The following is a 17,533-nucleotide window of genomic DNA, read 5'->3' as shown; positions in this document are numbered from 1 at the left end:
AGAGACAACGCTCTACAAATCTGCTATCTCCTTCTAAAGGTCGATGTACATTACTTTCGGCCGCATACTGTATTTGCACTTTGTGTCTTAGGAGATATAATGCGTACAAAATGACTTTTCACGCGCCATTTTAACTCGCCACTACCTAATCGTACCTACTTTTGACATTAAATTTGACCCGTTATAAAGTTAAAATGCGCGTGAGGAGTCATTTTTTACGGACTATACAATTTTATACGATTTGGGATGCATCCAAAATATGTCGTTTAAGGATTGTTATACCTACATTTTTTTATCTCTTTTAATTGTACTAGTATTGTCTATAAAAATAAATGTACGTATCTTTGTTTGTTTGCTCCTTTTTCGTTCCTATACCATTCATCCGACTGCAATAAAACTTGTACAGTTGTTGTTTGGATTTGAGCATTTGAGGGAAGGTTTCTGATAATAATAATGTCCTCCCGACTGAATTTCGGTAACGGCAGCGAACCTCCATTGATATGAGCCAACTGCACTGGAGATAGTATAGTGCACAACTCTCTATTCCCTCACTCTCATAGCTCGATGGGACGAAGAGCCGACATGACCGGCGGGCGATGATGAAGAGAATGAAAGACCAAATCTGCTGTGGCACTGTTTACTCAAAGAAACTCTTACATTAGTAATAGGTAAGTAGTACAAATTACAATTTATCCATGCCTGCGTCCTTTCCCGTGACTTTTCTGGTTATTGTGGCTCTAAAACAACAATATCAATATTAGTAAAATCAAATTCAGGTAAAACTGTATGAAAATCAAGCAAATATAAATGAACTGTTAAAGGAGATTAGCGAAGTTGGGACCAGCTATTTTAAAAACCATACAGATCCACAAATCATTTAATTATCCTTTATTGCAATTTCACCTGATGGTAAGTGATTATGCAAACTAAGATGAAAACGGGCTAACTTGGAAGGGGTATGTTTATCAGTTTGGCGGCACGGCTCTGCTGATAGGGTGAGCCTAGGTAACCAAATCAGACCAGAGAAAATTTAGAAAATATAAATTCCCAAATTGCCCCTGCCAGGGGACCTCCCACCTATAAGACCAGTGCTCCAGGGAGGTCTTCAAAATTGATGATGATGACAGAAATGTTTATACCGGATCATTGTCTTCATCTGCATCATGTGAGCCTCCGTGTGTGAATTCTTCTGGCACGTCAAAGTTGTGAACCTCTTCGGGACTTGGCCAATCGTCGACATTATCACCGTCATCCTCCTTTACACTAGCCTTGTGCTTTCTACTGCGACCTGCGATAAGAGAAGTTAAGTCCTGTGAAATATTATCTTAATATATAAAAGAAAAAAGACTGACTGACTGGTCTATCAACGCACAGCTCAAACTACTAGACGGATCATGCTGAAATTCGGCATGCAGATAGCTGTTATGACGTAGGCTTCCGCTAAGAAAGGATTTTTGAAAATTCAACCCCTAAAGCGGTGAAATAGGGGTTTGAAATTTGTGTAGTCCACGCGGACGTAGTTACGAGCATAAGCTAATGTAGTATGGGTGAAGTATGTTGAGACCGTAGGTAATAATAAAATGCGGTAACCGTGAAAGATGTTTACTCAGAGCCGGCTTATGATCTACAAAACTTATGGACTAACAATACCAATAAAGAAATCTTACATACTATTGTCTTAATCGTATTGCTTAACTACTTAACAGACATAATTTTGCATCACCTCTCTTTCAATCCGATGTGCAGGCAACCTACTTATATTGAGGAGTTGCATTTTTATGTTACAGCTAATATGAACATGCTACGTTTAAACTGTCAATTCGTACATATTACAACTCCCCTGAAAATGTATGCGGTTACCCCTCCCCTTAAAAGAAAAAAAAAAATGTTTAGACGCTGGAATTGAAAAAAAGGTGATTCACAAATGTTACAAATTATAATTAACACATACAATTTTTTTTTTAATCACTAATTCTAAACAGTTTTGTATTATTCTTATGTACTAAATACTCTTTTCCATTTTTAATGATTTTTACATTTGGTGCAACTTCTTCTACCACTTCGTAAGGGCCTTTATACACGCTATCTAACTTATCTCCCAAAAAATTCTTAATTAAAACTAAATTGCCTTGATTATAGGTTATAGGGTTACATTTCTTGTCGTACTGGTGTTTTCTTAGTAATTTACTTTGGATTAAATTCTCTCTGGCATCATGTTGTGCTTTTTGGAGCCTAAATTTCATTTCTAACGGGTAACTATCGTAGTTATACAGAGGGTCGATACCACTCTCTAAATTATTCGGTAGAGAGCATTGTTTACCAAAAACTAATTCAAAAGGTGTGTATTTCGTTTCGGTGTGCACTGTAGTATTGAAGCTAAAACACCAATAGGGTAACCAACTACTCCAATTGTTTTTATTCTTCTCGCATTGAATTCTAAGGTATGCACCAAGATTTTTGTGTGTATTTTCTAAACTGCCTATTGTTTCATGATGGTATGATGTTGAATTTAATTTTTGAATATGCAGTAATTCACATACTTCTCTCATCGTGGATGATAAAAATTCAGACCCCTGGTCAGAAATGATCTCTAGTGGCTTCCCAAATCTTAGAATAAAGTTATTGACGAAGGCTTTTGCTACGCTTTCCGTGTCCTTGCGTTGTAGCGGGTAAGCTTCTACGAATTTTGATAAGTCACACTGCAGGGTAAGTATATACCTATAGTCATCGTCGTCTCGCGGCAAAGGACCCATAATATCCATACTTACACGCTCAAAGGCACTATTGGCCGTTGAAGTTATAACTAAAGGTTCTCTAACCTGTCTGTTTGCATATTTTTGTAACTTGCATTGTTTGCATTCGTTAACGTACTGAGCAACATCTTTTGACATGCCTGTCCAAAAATAATGTTTTTTGATATTATTTAACATCCTATTAATTCCAGCATGACCACTAGTCGGTAATAAATGAAAATCATTTAGAATAACTCTCTTTTGGTCTTTATCTGTAATTCTATTCACTTCTTTGCAAATCAATAAACGCGGCGCGGACACTCCTAAATATTTAAAATTACTTGCAAGTAATTTTATATCAGCTCCATTATACTTATTTCTCATAAGAAGTATTTCGTTAATATTCAACTTTTTACATAATAATTCTAGGTCTCTCACTAACACCTGCGGGGTAGATAATGATCGAGAGTCTAGATAAATAGTTGATTTTGGAGCAACAAATGCGCAATTTTTCGCGTCTGAAAGAATAACATCTTTTTTGTTTATCAAGTCACGAGAAATATTTTCCGTGATTATTATTTCTATATTTAGGTACAGAAGTAAAATTCAATTAAAAAAAACACAATTTATTAACACAAAACCAAATACTTTTACAATTATCAAACTTTTAATGATTGGAACAAAATTTAACACGTAAGACACAAAAAGTAAAAGTCGGAAATAAAGAAAAACATAATTCAAACCAGACCACGTTGATTACAGCACAAAAATCAGCAGCGAAATGAGCCTCATACTTGGGCGCACCTCGCTTTTATAGGCGACTACCGCCTACAATCTAAGACGGCCTCTCCTGACTATGCGGCGTCCTCGTCCGCCGTCATAGCCAGAAAAGGTCGTGAGATCTTCTCTGCGGAGACTTGCAGCTGGTGCCGCAACGCTGTCGGCGTGCGGTGCGCGAGGGGAGACCGGTGAGGAGCTCGCCGAATGGAGCGATGCCTCTGCCTCTACCGCTGGAGGTGCCGGGGCAAACTCAGGTGCGGAAGGGGGGACCAGCACCTGGGCCTACTACTTCATAGTCATCACCTGAAATTAGTTTCGATATAGCACAACTCCATAGCTACAAATGTTAACACAATGGGTAAGCAATTCGAAATGCGACTTAGCATTAGCTAGACATGTAGATAAATCATTTTGTTTTATGGGGTGTCCCTATCACCCAGAGGAGGTGACACCTATCAACCTATGAGACGTCTCAAACCTAGCGCGCGCTTCTTCTCGTTATCTTCAGACCGCCAGACTCGGGGAACGGTCTCAGACCGTCAGACTCGGGCAACGGTCTATGGAGCAGGAACTTGAGATGACCTTCATCAGACCACCAGACTCGGGCAACGGTCTCAGACCACCAGACTCGGGCAACGGTCTATGGAGCAGGAACTTGAGATGAACTTCATCAGACCACCAGACTCGGGCAACGGTCTCAGACCACCAGACTCGGGCAACGGTCTATGGAGCAGGAACTTGAGATGACCATCATCAGACCACCGGGCTCGGGCAACAGTCTATGAAAGTGCATCTCAACCAGCCATCGTTGAACTTCCCTTGAGGAGTAAAGCATTACCGTGATTTGTTTAGTCATAGCACAAAAATAGATGTCGTGGATCAGTCCGTCAGTAGATAAGTACGTAAGGGAGCAAGCAAGGCCTTTTTAGTAAGGAGGGTGAGAGTTTTGGGGCTATGATTAACAAAATCACGACTTTCATCTTCACCACCACAAAGTAGTCAACAAGCTGAACTTACATTCGAAGAAGGCACCACACGCATCCGGGCACCACTCTCCTTGCCAGGGCACCATGCCCTCCGCCGCCACCTGAGCGGTCTTGCCATACGACCCACTCAGCAGCTCCAGCTCGTAGCAGCCGATTCAGGACCTTGTATGGACCTCACATGCCAGAGTCAAACTTCCCCGTTGACTGGGAATACTTGATCACCAACACCATGCCTACAGCCTTCAACACGCGAGGCGGACGACGATTCTGGTTAGCATAGGCATCCTGCCGGGACTGATTTTACCTCAGCAGCTTACTTGCCCTGGAGCGTCACATTTCACGCCATGCCGCTCGATCAAGCCGTGCAGTTTCTGCAACAACATTGTTGTGTGCTGGTGAGGAACTCTGGAGACCTGCTTGTTTGATATACAAACCAGGCAGTGAACCACATGCTTGACTACGAACTCACGTAGCCCAAGAAACCAGAAGTACTTCAGGATCAGGTCCAGAGTCTTTTCGACAAAGACTTGCAGCAGACTAAGACGGTATCACGAAAACCACGCTTCCGCTCCTACTGCTGAGTAGCGGTAATAGAGCGTAACACTTTAGTACACATACCGATGAGAGTCTAGCTGTCCCACTTACAGATACTCGACGAGCGTGTCCTGATCTGCGACCTGCACCATCTAAACCCAGTTGCTCGGCTTGGCGATGCCGTTGACTTAAAGGGTTGCAGATAGTCGCCACAACACATCATCGTGCGCTTTTAGTACTCAAAGGCGAAGATGAAGTCATAAATCCACTTACGGGTAACGCGCAGTAGCAGCAGCGCTCGGTGGCTGTGAAAGCGTTGTAGACGGTCACACCCTTAAACTGAAGACAAACCAAATGGTGGCGGAAGTGTTGACTGCCAACGCTTCTAGCACGTAGGAGTACTACCTACTCACTGCACCCTGGGTAAACCTTGCTAAAACAGGCGACCACACGCTTCTTGCCGTCGTTGTGGATCCACCTCAGCGCCGGGCCATAGCCGATGCTGCTGAAGTCAGTGTGCACCTCTGTTGGCAAATCTGTCAAGACTGCTACCTTGGACTCAGTGGTGAGTCGCCGAGTGATGTCCTGAGATACCTTTTCCTGCTCTGGCCTCAATGAAAAGGAACCTCTTTTTCCGACAGACGTGCAAGGCAGGCTGTCTGGATAGCATACTCCTCAACGTAGCGCCTAAAGTACCCAGCTAGATCTTAGATTGCCAGATTTGTTTGATGTACTCAAGGGGTAAGGACTTTACCTACGTTATGGCCTTATCTTAAAGACTCGGCCTCGCCTGACCCTAACAAATGAATCTGATCAAAATGGCAAAATCGGAAACAATCGGTAACGGGAATTATCAGATTTTCTAAAAGAGTTGAATCTACCCACGTTACATTATTTACGAACGCACTACAGTGCGTCACTGACTCGCATATTATACGAAACACAAGTCCAAGACGGTATGCGTAGGTAACGTGATTTACTACAACACATACCTATCGAAATCATGGACACTAACTTTAAAAAAGAACATTCTCACCAATCAGCTCGTACAAGGGCTTGGCAGCGCTTGTATTGCCCCACGATGCGCATGGCATCGTGCCACAATACCAGTGAGCTGAAACGTTCACGAAGGGCGCCGACGCTTGGAGCAGCATGCACGGCTTGGCACCGAACACCAGTGAGCCACCATGCTCACGAGAGGCACCGTAGCCCGCAGCGGCGCACGCAGCGCAGTACCACCAGCGCGCCGTCTGGCTCGCCAAGAGCGCAGAAAGGCGCGGCAGCGGCGCGGCACGGCGCAGAAAGGCGCGGCAGCGGCGCAGCAACGCCAGCGCAGCGTCACGCTCGTGCAGAGCGCAGGAAGGCATGGCAGCGGCGCGGCACGGCGCAGCAACGCCAGCGCACCGTCACGCTCGTGCAGAGCGCAGAAAGGCATGGCAGCGGCGCGGCACGGCGCAGCAACGCCAGCGCAGCGTCACGCTCGTGCAGAGCGCAGAAAGTCACGGCAGCGGCGCGGCACGGAGCAGCAACGCCAGCGCAGCGTCAGGCCAGAGCATAGCCAGCCTCGCTCTCATGCAGAATTCCAAAGCCCGCAGCCAAGCGTGCAGCATTGCGTCGGAACATTCGAGAAAAGAAAGATAAATGTGAGCACTATGTTCGACTATGTTCGACTATGTTCGAATCGTGTTCGAATATAAGTGTTTCCCAGTTGGTTTAGTACAGTCCTTATTACGACAGATCCACCTATTCATACAACGATCTAACACCACATGAAGACTGATTTCTAATCTTGTGGAAACTCAATTTGTTATCTCGTGGCAAAAATAATTGTTTAGCAAAAACTCATCTACCTACATTACGGTTACTCTTTTTACAAAAAGAACAAACTGCATCAAAACCGATGTTTTTGGTTTTCGATAAGTTTTAACTTTTCGTACAGTAGGTACACTCTGTGATCCTAATTTTCACTCAGAAAACAGCGTGATTGGAAAGTACTATGACTAAGACTACGCTTTCTAGTCTTAAACTGCGAATTTAAATTGCGGGTATCTTGGTGAGATACTTCATGAAGTGACTAATGGACCGCCGTAGATGTTCTTAATCTCAATATCGACCTCTCGTGGGCACAGCGGAATAAATTCCGTTTTAAAATTGATCTAAGACTGATCATAACAAAAACCTTTTGTACAAGTTCCACTTTACGAAACTACCTCCCGGCAATGCCATCGGTTGAGGTTACGAACATGATCAACTTTTTTACACCGTGCATCAACATCATTAAAAATCGAGACCAAAAATAAAGACATCTACGTTCCACTAATAGTACGACACCGACTAGCACGCCTTTGTTCATTATTCAATTTACGTGAATTACTTTTATACTTAAATCGATTAGCAGATTTAGACGACGGCATTATCAATACACAAAAACACGTAGGGTAGACGTGAAAACTTTTAGACAAAAATTCAATTTGGATAAACACACTTGAACTAGATACGTTCACGTGGCCAATACGTGCTTAGCCATAAAGCCAAAGGTATAGGTACTTGATTTTAAAGATTTAATTTCAGTGACTTCATCTTGTGCGGAACAAGGTGCGGAAACGGGAGTGTTGCATTCTGTTTGAACGGTCACAGTGTTACAGAGACGATTAATATTACACTCGCGTGTAGTTACTACCGAGGTTAAACTATTTTCGACAAGTCTCGACACGTTTTACTATCGCGGAGTATTGAGTGTAACGTTTGGATAAAAACACGACTAAGTGCGTGATCTCGCGACCTATATCTAGGCCCTGCTGTTTCACATCAACGTGGTCTGCTTCGAAAACTTCGAGTTTGATCACGGCACATCACGGCTACGATCGCGGTTACGATACCCGCGATCCGACATTGTACAAGAAAAACAACAAAAATTTAAAGGTTAGAATTTTGTTCCAATTTAAGCAAACTGATTGTCAGTGACTAGATTTTAACTATAGTGGGCTATTGAATAGGAATCCCAGTTCTGAATTTAGGTACAGAAGTAAAATTCAATTAAAAAAAACACAATTTATTAACACAAAACCAAATACTTTTACAATTATCAAACTTTTAATGATTGGAACAAAATTTAACACGTAAGACACAAAAAGTAAAAGTCGGAAATAAAGAAAAACATAATTCAAACCAGACCACGTTGATTACAGCACAAAAATCAGCAGCGAAATGAGCCTCATACTTGGGCGCACCTCGCTTTTATAGGCGACTACCGCCTACAATCTAAGACTATAATATTATTAGTTTTCTTTAAAACTTCCACAGCCGACGGTTGTATTAACCTTTGGCCTGCAGTATCATTGGTTGTCATTGCCGGGCTTATATTATTAGTATTTAACTTACGAGTTTGCGCGCGAGTCAGAACTGATACTACCTGTTCTTTTAATAATTTTAAGTCATTAGATGACATTGTTATTCTACTCAATGCATCCGCCGCTGCGTTTTCTTTACCTGGCACGTATTCAACTTCAAAATCATACTCCTCTAGGTAAAGTCTGAATTTCGTTAGTCGACTTGAAGGGTCTTTCAATCCAAAAAGATAGACAAGTGGGCGATGGTCTGTAAATATTTTAAACTTCCTGCCATACAAGTATGGACGGAAATGTCTTACTGCCCAAACAATTGCTAACAATTCTAAGTCAATAATTGGGTATCTAGTTTCCGCTGGTTTTAAGTTGCGACTAGCATACGCTACTACTTGTCCATTACTATTTGATAATACCGCGCCTAATCCTATTTTTGATGCATCTGTTTGCAATCTAAAAACGTTGTTATCGGAAAAGTCTGGGTATGATAATAAGGGTGGTTGAATAAGTACATTTTTTAATTTCTGGAAAGAATTCTCACAGTCTATGGTCCATGAAAATACAGAATTTTTCTTGCACAGCTTATTTAATGGAAAACTTATTTTGGAAAACTGTGGAATAAATCGTCGGTAATAATTTGCGAAGGCAATGAAGCGTTTTACATCATCAGCATTTTTGGGGGTGGGATAGTTAAGTAAGGCATCTATTTTACTTGGATCGGGTAAAATACCCTCTGATGTTATCTTGTGTCCTAGATAAACTATTTCTTTGCGTAAAAATTCACACTTCAAAGGGTTAAGTTTAAGGTTTACTTTTCTCAACCTTTCTAATACTGACATGAGATTTCTACCATGATCAGAAATAGACTTTCCAATGACAACTACGTCATCCAAGTATAAAAATGCTTGGCTATAGTTAATACCAGGCATGGCTATAGTCATCAATCTCGAGAAAACACTAGGGGAAGTCTTAAGACCCATTGGGCATCTTTTCATCTGATACATTTTATCTGTTGTAAAAGCTGTGTAGCCCCGTGAATTTTCATCTAGTGACAGTTGATACATTTTGTCTACATTGAAAGCTGTATATTTTCTACTTTTTTCATTAAGATTCAATTGGTAGTAACTTTGGGAAAGATCTAATTTGGAATAGTAAATATTGCCTGAAAGTGCGTCAAGAATATCTGTAATATTTGGGAGTGGAAACTTGTCCTCAGCGATTCTATTATTAAGCTGCCTGTAGTCGACAACAAGTCTCCACTTCTTTTCATTAGACCTATCAGCTTTTTTTGGTACAAGGAGGACTGGACTAGACCACTCAGATGTAGATTCCTCTATGATATCATTATCTAACATTTCCTGTATTTGTTTTTGGACCTCCGACTTTAATGCATGCGGAATTCTGTAAGGCTTAACATACACTGGAGTAGCGTTGTCTTTAAGAGTTATAGTGTGTTCCATTAAATTTGTGACCGATAATTTGTCACCTGGTAGATGAAAAACGTCTGCATACTTCGCGCAAATTTGCTTAATATGCAGATTTTCTTCCGGATTTAAATACTTTAAATCTAAAAGATTAAATAGGGTTTTTACTCTATTTGCAGAAATTTTTTCCTCACTAAAAGCGCATAAATCAAATTCTTGTAAATCATATATTTTCATATTAGAAAAATCAATTTCAATATCTTCATCAGTGGTGTTTAACACCCTGAGAGGAATTAAACCCTCCTTCGGTTTAGATATAACACCGGCTACAAATACACCTTTCATAATCTCATCCGCTAAAGTTACACAATCGCCACTACAAGTACTACTTATGTATTTGATAGTCTCACACCGGGCTGGAATTGTATGCTTATTACAATTTCTTGACTCATTTAAACTAATCGATACATTATTATTGTTTAAACTTAATTCCAAGACATTTTCCCTATAATTTATTATAGCATTATATGTTTTGAAAAAATTTTCGCCTAGTATTCCATCAAAAGAACACCCTATATTCCTAAAAACATAGAATTTACAACTGAAAATAGCGTCTCTATACTGTAAATTTAAGTAGACGTGACCTTCTGATACTAACTTGCCACTTATTCCTTTAATTGTTATTCTATCCTGCACTATTTTGTCCAATAGATAGCTATACTTTGCTAGCCATTCATATTTAATAACACATAGACTTGCTCCGCTATCTATTAATAAATTCACAGTAGAATTAATTCCTACACCAAGAGTGACGCTACTGCAATTATTATAGCTGTAAATAAAATGTCTATCATGTTCGTTAGGAACGAAAAAAATTATCTTCTGGTTGCGGATTTACATTATCATTTTCAGCAGTATTGTTTTCATCCACCTGTTCTGCAATTTGCACTCGAGACAATTGGCTCGAATTTCCTGCTGACGCGAAATCACGCGCGTGTCGTTGACCGCGCGATGACATTGTTAAATGTGAGTTATTAATATTTCGATTAGAAAAATTTCTATGGAACTGATTACTATTTCGATACCTCTGAAATTGATTATTATAAGAATCCTGACCTGGGTTGGGATATCTATTGTAACGCGTGTTGTTAAAACCTCTACGATTTCCACGATTATAATAATTATTTGTTCGATGTCCTACAGTCATGACGTCATAAGTTTGTTGGGATTGTAATTGCTCATCAATTGCAGTTCTGATAGCCTCCGGCAACGAGTCAAACTGCCGAGAGGCGACAATAGTGCTGAGCCTAGTATCCGACAACCCATCCGCAAAGCGTTTTATCGCTATCTTTTCATTAATTGGCCTTAGTATCTGGAAATTGTCGTCGTTTCCGTCTGCTTGCGCTAACGTAAGATTTACAAAAAGTTCCTCGAGCTCAGTACCGAAAGACTCGATTGTTTTGTTGCCTTGATTTGTCCGTAATAGCTGTGTATGCAAGGCAACAGCAGATTTTTTTTGTATAAGAAACTTTTTCATATCCGCAATTAAGTCATCTGTAGACGCGTACGACGATTTTAATCTTAGTTTACCGCTCGCGGAAAGCCTAGTTTTTAAGACAAATTCTATGAGGGTGGGTTTACTTACTTCGGAAATCATGGAACTGTAGAGTTTTATGGCGTCTATTAATTGTTGTGTTACCTGTTCTTGGCCTGTCATCACAGGTAACAAGGCGATAGCTGTTTTTATGTCAAATGAAGCCATTGCGATTTTTGATCTCTCTGTGTTTGATTTTGGTCTAAATGTAACTAAGCTTTCTATATCCCGGTAAAAGGACTCTATTTCCTCAAAGACTAGATTATTTACTATTTTATCGGATGTGCTAATTGTTAACTTTTGTTTTTCTAACTCAAAGCAAATTTTAAGGCTCTGTTGATATATTGATTCTGCTTCTTGAAATTTTTTGTAAGCTAATTCTGTGTTTCTTTTCGTTCCTAATTTAACAACATACTCCTTTAAATATTTTAATTTTCCATGTAATACATTTAATTCGGTAGTCATTTAATTTATAAGCTTAATTCCTAATTTCTCTCCAGTTTTCTTGTGAAATAAAATAAGTAAGATTATTAATATACATTAACGATTTGAACAGTTTAAAATATAATACCTACTGGCCCATTACAAAGTGATAAAATAAATATTGCACTCACTTTAGCAGTCTGCAAATCTTCAGCCTTGGGCGGGCCTCGTCGGTAGATCTCGATGTAGTCTTGACTTCGATGCAACTTAATTTCTGAACCGGTCTTGTAGCGTGGATTGGGCCGGGATAACCCTGGACACCTCTGCAACTGGGCCGGGAACACCCTGGACACCTCCTGGTCGTGGCCGGGATAACCCTGGACGCACAGCGATGGCCGAGTTGACGATGGACTGATGATTCTCGTATTTTGAGCAGCTGTAGTTATGAAGCTGGTATTATTGGTCTTGCGCCGAAATGATTTTCTTAAATAATTTGCTTGCCGTTTTTCCTTGATTTCACTTGAAGTATTTTACTAAATTGGTCCGATTGGCTTGGTCGCCATGAAGTATGTTGAGACCGTAGGTAATAATAAAATGCGGTAACCGTGAAAGATGTTTACTCAGAGCCGGCTTATGATCTACAAAACTTATGGACTAACAATACCAATAAAGAAATCTTACATACTATTGTCTTAATCGTATTGCTTAACTACTTAACAGACATAATTTTGCATCACCTCTCTTTCAATCCGATGTGCAGGCAACCTACTTATATTGAGGAGTTGCATTTTTATGTTACAGCTAATATGAACATGCTACGTTTAAACTGTCAATTCGTACATATTACATGGGTACACAGGTGAAGCTTTCTACTGCGGCCTGCGATAAGAGAAGTTAAGTGCTGTGAAATATTATGTAGTATCACAGGTGAGCACATAGGGACATACACATAAGTGTGCACAGAAAATATTGCAACCCAAAGCCGTTACCGAAGAGTGAAAAATCTTTATTGATTTTATTGTTGATATACCTGCCTATAGTAGGTACGCGAGAGCTCGAGATGGCAATCGGGGTGTGAGGCGGGGGGACGCCCCTCACACCTGCATGTCACCCACGCTATCCCGCAACGGGTTAGCGTGGGGGCTGTGCGGGTGTGCGGGGCGTTCCCTCCCCGAAAGGTTACATAATTTATAGATTCGATTTCTTTTGCTGTCTTTAAAATGTTTTGTTTTATGTTTATGAATAGTTATATAGGTATGTAGGTTACAAGCTGACTAATTTGATAAGAGCCTCAATAGCTCAACCGGTAAAGGAGTGGACTGAAAACCGAAAGGTCGACGGTTCAAACCCCTGCCCGTTGCACTATTGTCGTACCTACTCCTAGCACAAGCCTGACGCTTAGTTGGAGAGGAAAGGGGAATATTAGTCATTTAACAGGGCTTATACTCTTTTTAAAAAAAACCGTGACTTCATCCGCGTTGATTCAGGGTTTTTAAAATCCCGTGGGGATTTTTGATTTCCCGGTCACTCTTCAGGTCTTTAGATCTATGCAAACGAATTCACGGGAAATACGTTGCGGTGTGATTGAAGAACATACTGCAATAGACAAACACACTTAGTACCGACCTAGAACAGTCTCCGACCGCCATGTCGGAGGAAAAAAGGGAGGAACACAAAAAAAAAGACAAACACACTTTCCTACTCAAAAATCAATCACAATATTTGGGAAGAAAATCAATAGGGCGCTTTTTCATCTGATAAATTACTAAGGGTACTTTTAATTGAAATAATCCTCAACGAGATTTCTCAACAAAATATTACCCCCTTGAAGTTTTTAAAAAATTACCCTATGCAAATTGTAATTTTTCCAACACCCGTGATTAATTAATTTATTCACGAGAATATAGCTTGAGTGCTTTCTCTAGTGCTCATAGTAATATTATAACATAAATACGGCGGCATTTAGTTATTAGTGTCAAAGCGGTCTTGCTCTTTGATAAATTGCGATGCCGCCCTCGATTCTAAATTATACACTTAGTTAAGACCAGCGCTTAATATATTTCACGCTATAATAATGTAAATTGGGTTATTTATCCTCACGGTGTTAGCAAAATACCTGCTTTTTCAAACACCAAAGTTTCAAACGACCAAAAGTTTCCATTCAAAAAGACTCAGTAGGTATTTACTTAATTTCATTCAAATTATTTTTTAAGGAATCACTGCCCATAATTATTATAAATGCGAAAGTGTGCTTGTTTGTTGCTTTGTTTTTCAATCGACCTTATTTTTTGCAACTGGAGAGTGACATAAGCTATTTTTATCCCGGAAAATCAAAGACTTCCCACGGGATTACAAAAACCTAAATCCACGCGGACAAAGTCACGGGCATCAGGTATAATTTTATTATAATTACCATTATTATAATATGTATTAATTGTATTATATTAGGTATACTAGCTTATGCCCGCGACTTCGTTCACGTGGACTACACAACTTTTAAAGCCCTATTTTATATCCTCCGGGTTTAATTTTTTAAAATCCTTTCTTAGCAGATGTCTACGTCATAATAGCTATCTCCATGGCAAATAGCCCGATTCGTCCAGTAGTTTGAGTTGATAGATCAGTCAGTCAGTCAGCTGTTCCTTTTAACGTGAGTTAGCGTGTACATAGCGTATTAAATTCGTGCTTCCTGATGAGTAAAATAGAATATACAAAATGCACGAGAGTAGAAGAGATACCTATCTAAGTATCTACGAATGTGACCCAATTACAGTAGTTTAAGTGCACTTCTTTTTTGCCAATATCACTAAGTACTACGTGCAATATCATTATTGTAAATGTACTTACCTAAGTATTTCTAGATCTAAAAATACAGAAGGATAATGTTTAAAGTTTCAATACGTCTTTTGGATTTAACAGCTTTATTTAGCTTCATTTTACCTTTAATCAAAGCTTACGATGGCTGTTTTAGTTGTTTCTACTAATCCGACGCATAACGTGGAATTTATTCAGCTTATTAGAATTACTTTTTTCCTATCTACACATTACACAAGTACATATAAATAGAAAAGTAAAAGATGCCTGCAACCAACAAGTGTAAAGTTTGATGTCTAAAGATCTTACCACGTCCGAAAGAAAAGCCTGGATCGAGAGACCCAGATAAATTGAAAGCTCCTTTTGGTTTATCTGGAAGTTTTTGGATTACATTATAAAGCAAAATAGCTCACACTGACCCCTACAGCCCCTACTATAGAATTCGCTGGACCATACCAGTAAGTGTGATTGCGGACCTGTTTTTGAAGCAACTTGATTTTCACCATTTTGGCGCTGATAACAACTGTCAGATTTTTTAAAATTCCGATACAAGTTAGCCCTTGACTGCGATCTCACCTGGTTGAAGTGACGATGCCGTCTAACATGGAAACGGGCTACATTGTCTGGGCGGCGGTGTTCCCTTTAGATTACAACATGGGGTTATTCAAGGGGCGGACCAACAAATTCCTGAAAGGCCGGTAACGCATCGGCGGTTCTTCTGGTGCTGCAAATGTTCATTGGCGGCGGTAATCACTTAACATCAGGTGACCCGCCTGCTCGTTTGCTCGCTATCTCTATTTAAAAAAGGGGTATGGCAGCTTCATTAAATCCATACCTCTGATTGGTTCCTTCCTACGCGGCATTGTCCTGGAACGCTAAATCTCTTGGCGACACAGCTCTTCCGGTTAGGTGGTAACTATAGCCACGGCCGTAGCGTACCAGAACAGCTTTTAGCGTCGCTGAGCAAATAAAACGATCGACTTATATGAGCATACAATTTCATGAAATCCTTACCAGCGTCAACAGCGACGGCCAGAGCTATAGCAAGCAAAAGTAATGTAGCTGTAAAGTTCTTCATTATGAGACAGGATCCTCCGTAACACTGACATTGTGGACAAAATCCAACCTATTTATACTGAAATTTCCAAAGATTATGACGGCGAATGAAGATAACAGAACCTATAATTTAAAGACATTTTAGAGATGATTGTTCGAAAGTAGTGCTCATTATACTATATTTAAAGACAATATAATACTCTGTGAGCAATTATTTCTATAATTACCTGCTTTTATACATATACCTAACGGTTAAAAAAAGCTGTGATAGCCTAGTGGTTAGGACGTCCGCCTTCGTAGGAGGTCGGGGGTTCGATCCCGGGCACGCACCTCTAACTTTTCGGAGTTATGTGCGTTTTAATTAATTAAATATCACTTGCTTTAACGGTGAAGGAAAACATCGTGAGGAAACCTGCATGCCTGAGAGTTCTCCATAATGTTCTCAAAGGTGTGTGAAGTCTACCAATCCGCACATGGCCTCAACTCTGAGAGGAGACCCGTGCTCTGTAGTGAGCCTGTTATGGGTTGATCATGATGATGATATTACAGTGGCGTGCAGGTCATAGAGGCATAAAAGCACTGCTTACCTAGTTGAAATGGCTATGTGCGCATTTTTCATGATGACCTGTCATTAAATAGGTAGTTAGCTAACTAATGCATACCCTAGGTTCAAACCCAGTGCACGCCACTGATATATCATTGATGTACCGGTTGCAGTGATACGACTGTACCTACTGCTAAAATAAAACACCTAATAATACCTACTACTACTACTACAATTTCAAGTGAACTTTTACGAACGTCATATAAGACTATTTGTGCCCACTGTTGGACATAAAACTTTCTGAGCCCGCGTGATCACATAGTATTCCGCCTTGTTTTTCACGTCTTCCCACGCTGCCTTATCTGTATATGTAAGTATATAGAATTCAAAGTCCTGACTGACTGACTGACTTATATATCAACGCACAGCCTAAACCGCTGGTCCTAGAGTGAGGTTTTGAAATTTATGAAGTCCACGCGGACGAAGTCGCGAGCATAAGCTAGTATTATATATTTTTACTTAATTATGCGTTTTAATTTTAATTAATTATGACTTCTGCGTTTGTACGTTGCTTACCTGTATATAAATTGCGTTTATAATATAAACTTTTAATTTTAATCCCCGGTACGCTCGGTGGGGTAAGTTCGAATAGGCACAAATGATAACTACTTACTTACAATAAATAAATACTTTGTATGGCACACCTTTTCCATGTACAAGTAAATGTACCATTTCAGTTATTTGGCAACTCTATCCGTGAGGTTTCAAATTCAAAGCTTTTTAGAAAAATGAAAGTAAATAAAACTCAGCCTTTCATTCGTCAATATTTATTTTTATAAAGTACGAATGCCTACTTAGGTACATTAATAAGTCTTAAGGATTCAGGAGGGCTGTTTGGGCGTTAGGGTTCATTTGCACTAACATTTTACCTTGTTTGGAGAGGATTCCACTCAACCTAGATTGTCGGAAAAGTACTTACTTACCTTTTTAAACTAATTGGATGTATCTGACTGAAGAATAAATCGAATAAAGTATCAATAGACTATATTACAAGACAAGAGGAATTAATGGATTAATTCTTAAAAAGGTAAATCCTTAGATTTACTTTTTTAAGAAGTTGTTAAATGACCCTTTATGTGTATGTGTGTGTGTGTGTGTGTGTATGTTTGTTACTCCCTCACGCAAAAACTACTGGGCGGATTTGGCTGAAATTTAGAATGAAGATAGATTATACCCTGGATTAACATATAGGCTACTTTTTATCCCGGAAAATCCCGTGAGTTCCCGCGGGATTTTGAAAAA

General features: G+C 39.9%; 2 protein-coding genes across 3 annotated transcripts; both read right to left on the bottom strand.

Moving 5' to 3' along the window:
• Positions 1 to 621: 621 nt before the first annotated feature.
• On the bottom strand, positions 622 to 15,744 carry LOC138403621 (uncharacterized). Of its 2 annotated transcripts, XM_069504819.1 has the most exons (4): positions 15,646 to 15,744; positions 14,941 to 15,003; positions 1,140 to 1,288; positions 622 to 737 (listed from the first exon to the last, which is right to left on the bottom strand). In XM_069504819.1, the coding sequence occupies exons 1-4, from the start codon at positions 15,707 to 15,709 to the stop codon at positions 690 to 692; spliced, it is 324 nt and encodes a 107-aa protein (XP_069360920.1). In that variant the 5' UTR covers positions 15,710 to 15,744; the 3' UTR covers positions 622 to 689. The 2 variants fall into 2 exon arrangements, with proteins under 2 accessions (XP_069360920.1, XP_069360921.1); XM_069504820.1 differs by lacking the exon at positions 14,941 to 15,003.
• LOC138403620 (uncharacterized) lies at positions 9,621 to 12,657 on the bottom strand. The gene has a single exon (XM_069504818.1). The coding sequence runs from the start codon at positions 11,857 to 11,859 to the stop codon at positions 10,660 to 10,662; it is 1,200 nt and encodes a 399-aa protein (XP_069360919.1). The 5' UTR covers positions 11,860 to 12,657; the 3' UTR covers positions 9,621 to 10,659.
• Positions 15,745 to 17,533: the final 1,789 nt, after the last annotated feature.

Source organism: Maniola hyperantus, chromosome 19 (genome assembly GCF_902806685.2).
Source record: "Maniola hyperantus chromosome 19, iAphHyp1.2, whole genome shotgun sequence".
NCBI classification, from domain to species: domain Eukaryota; kingdom Metazoa; phylum Arthropoda; class Insecta; order Lepidoptera; family Nymphalidae; genus Maniola; species Maniola hyperantus.
Note: the sequence above shows the minus strand (reverse complement) of the source record. Positions and strands in the feature narration are given on the sequence as shown.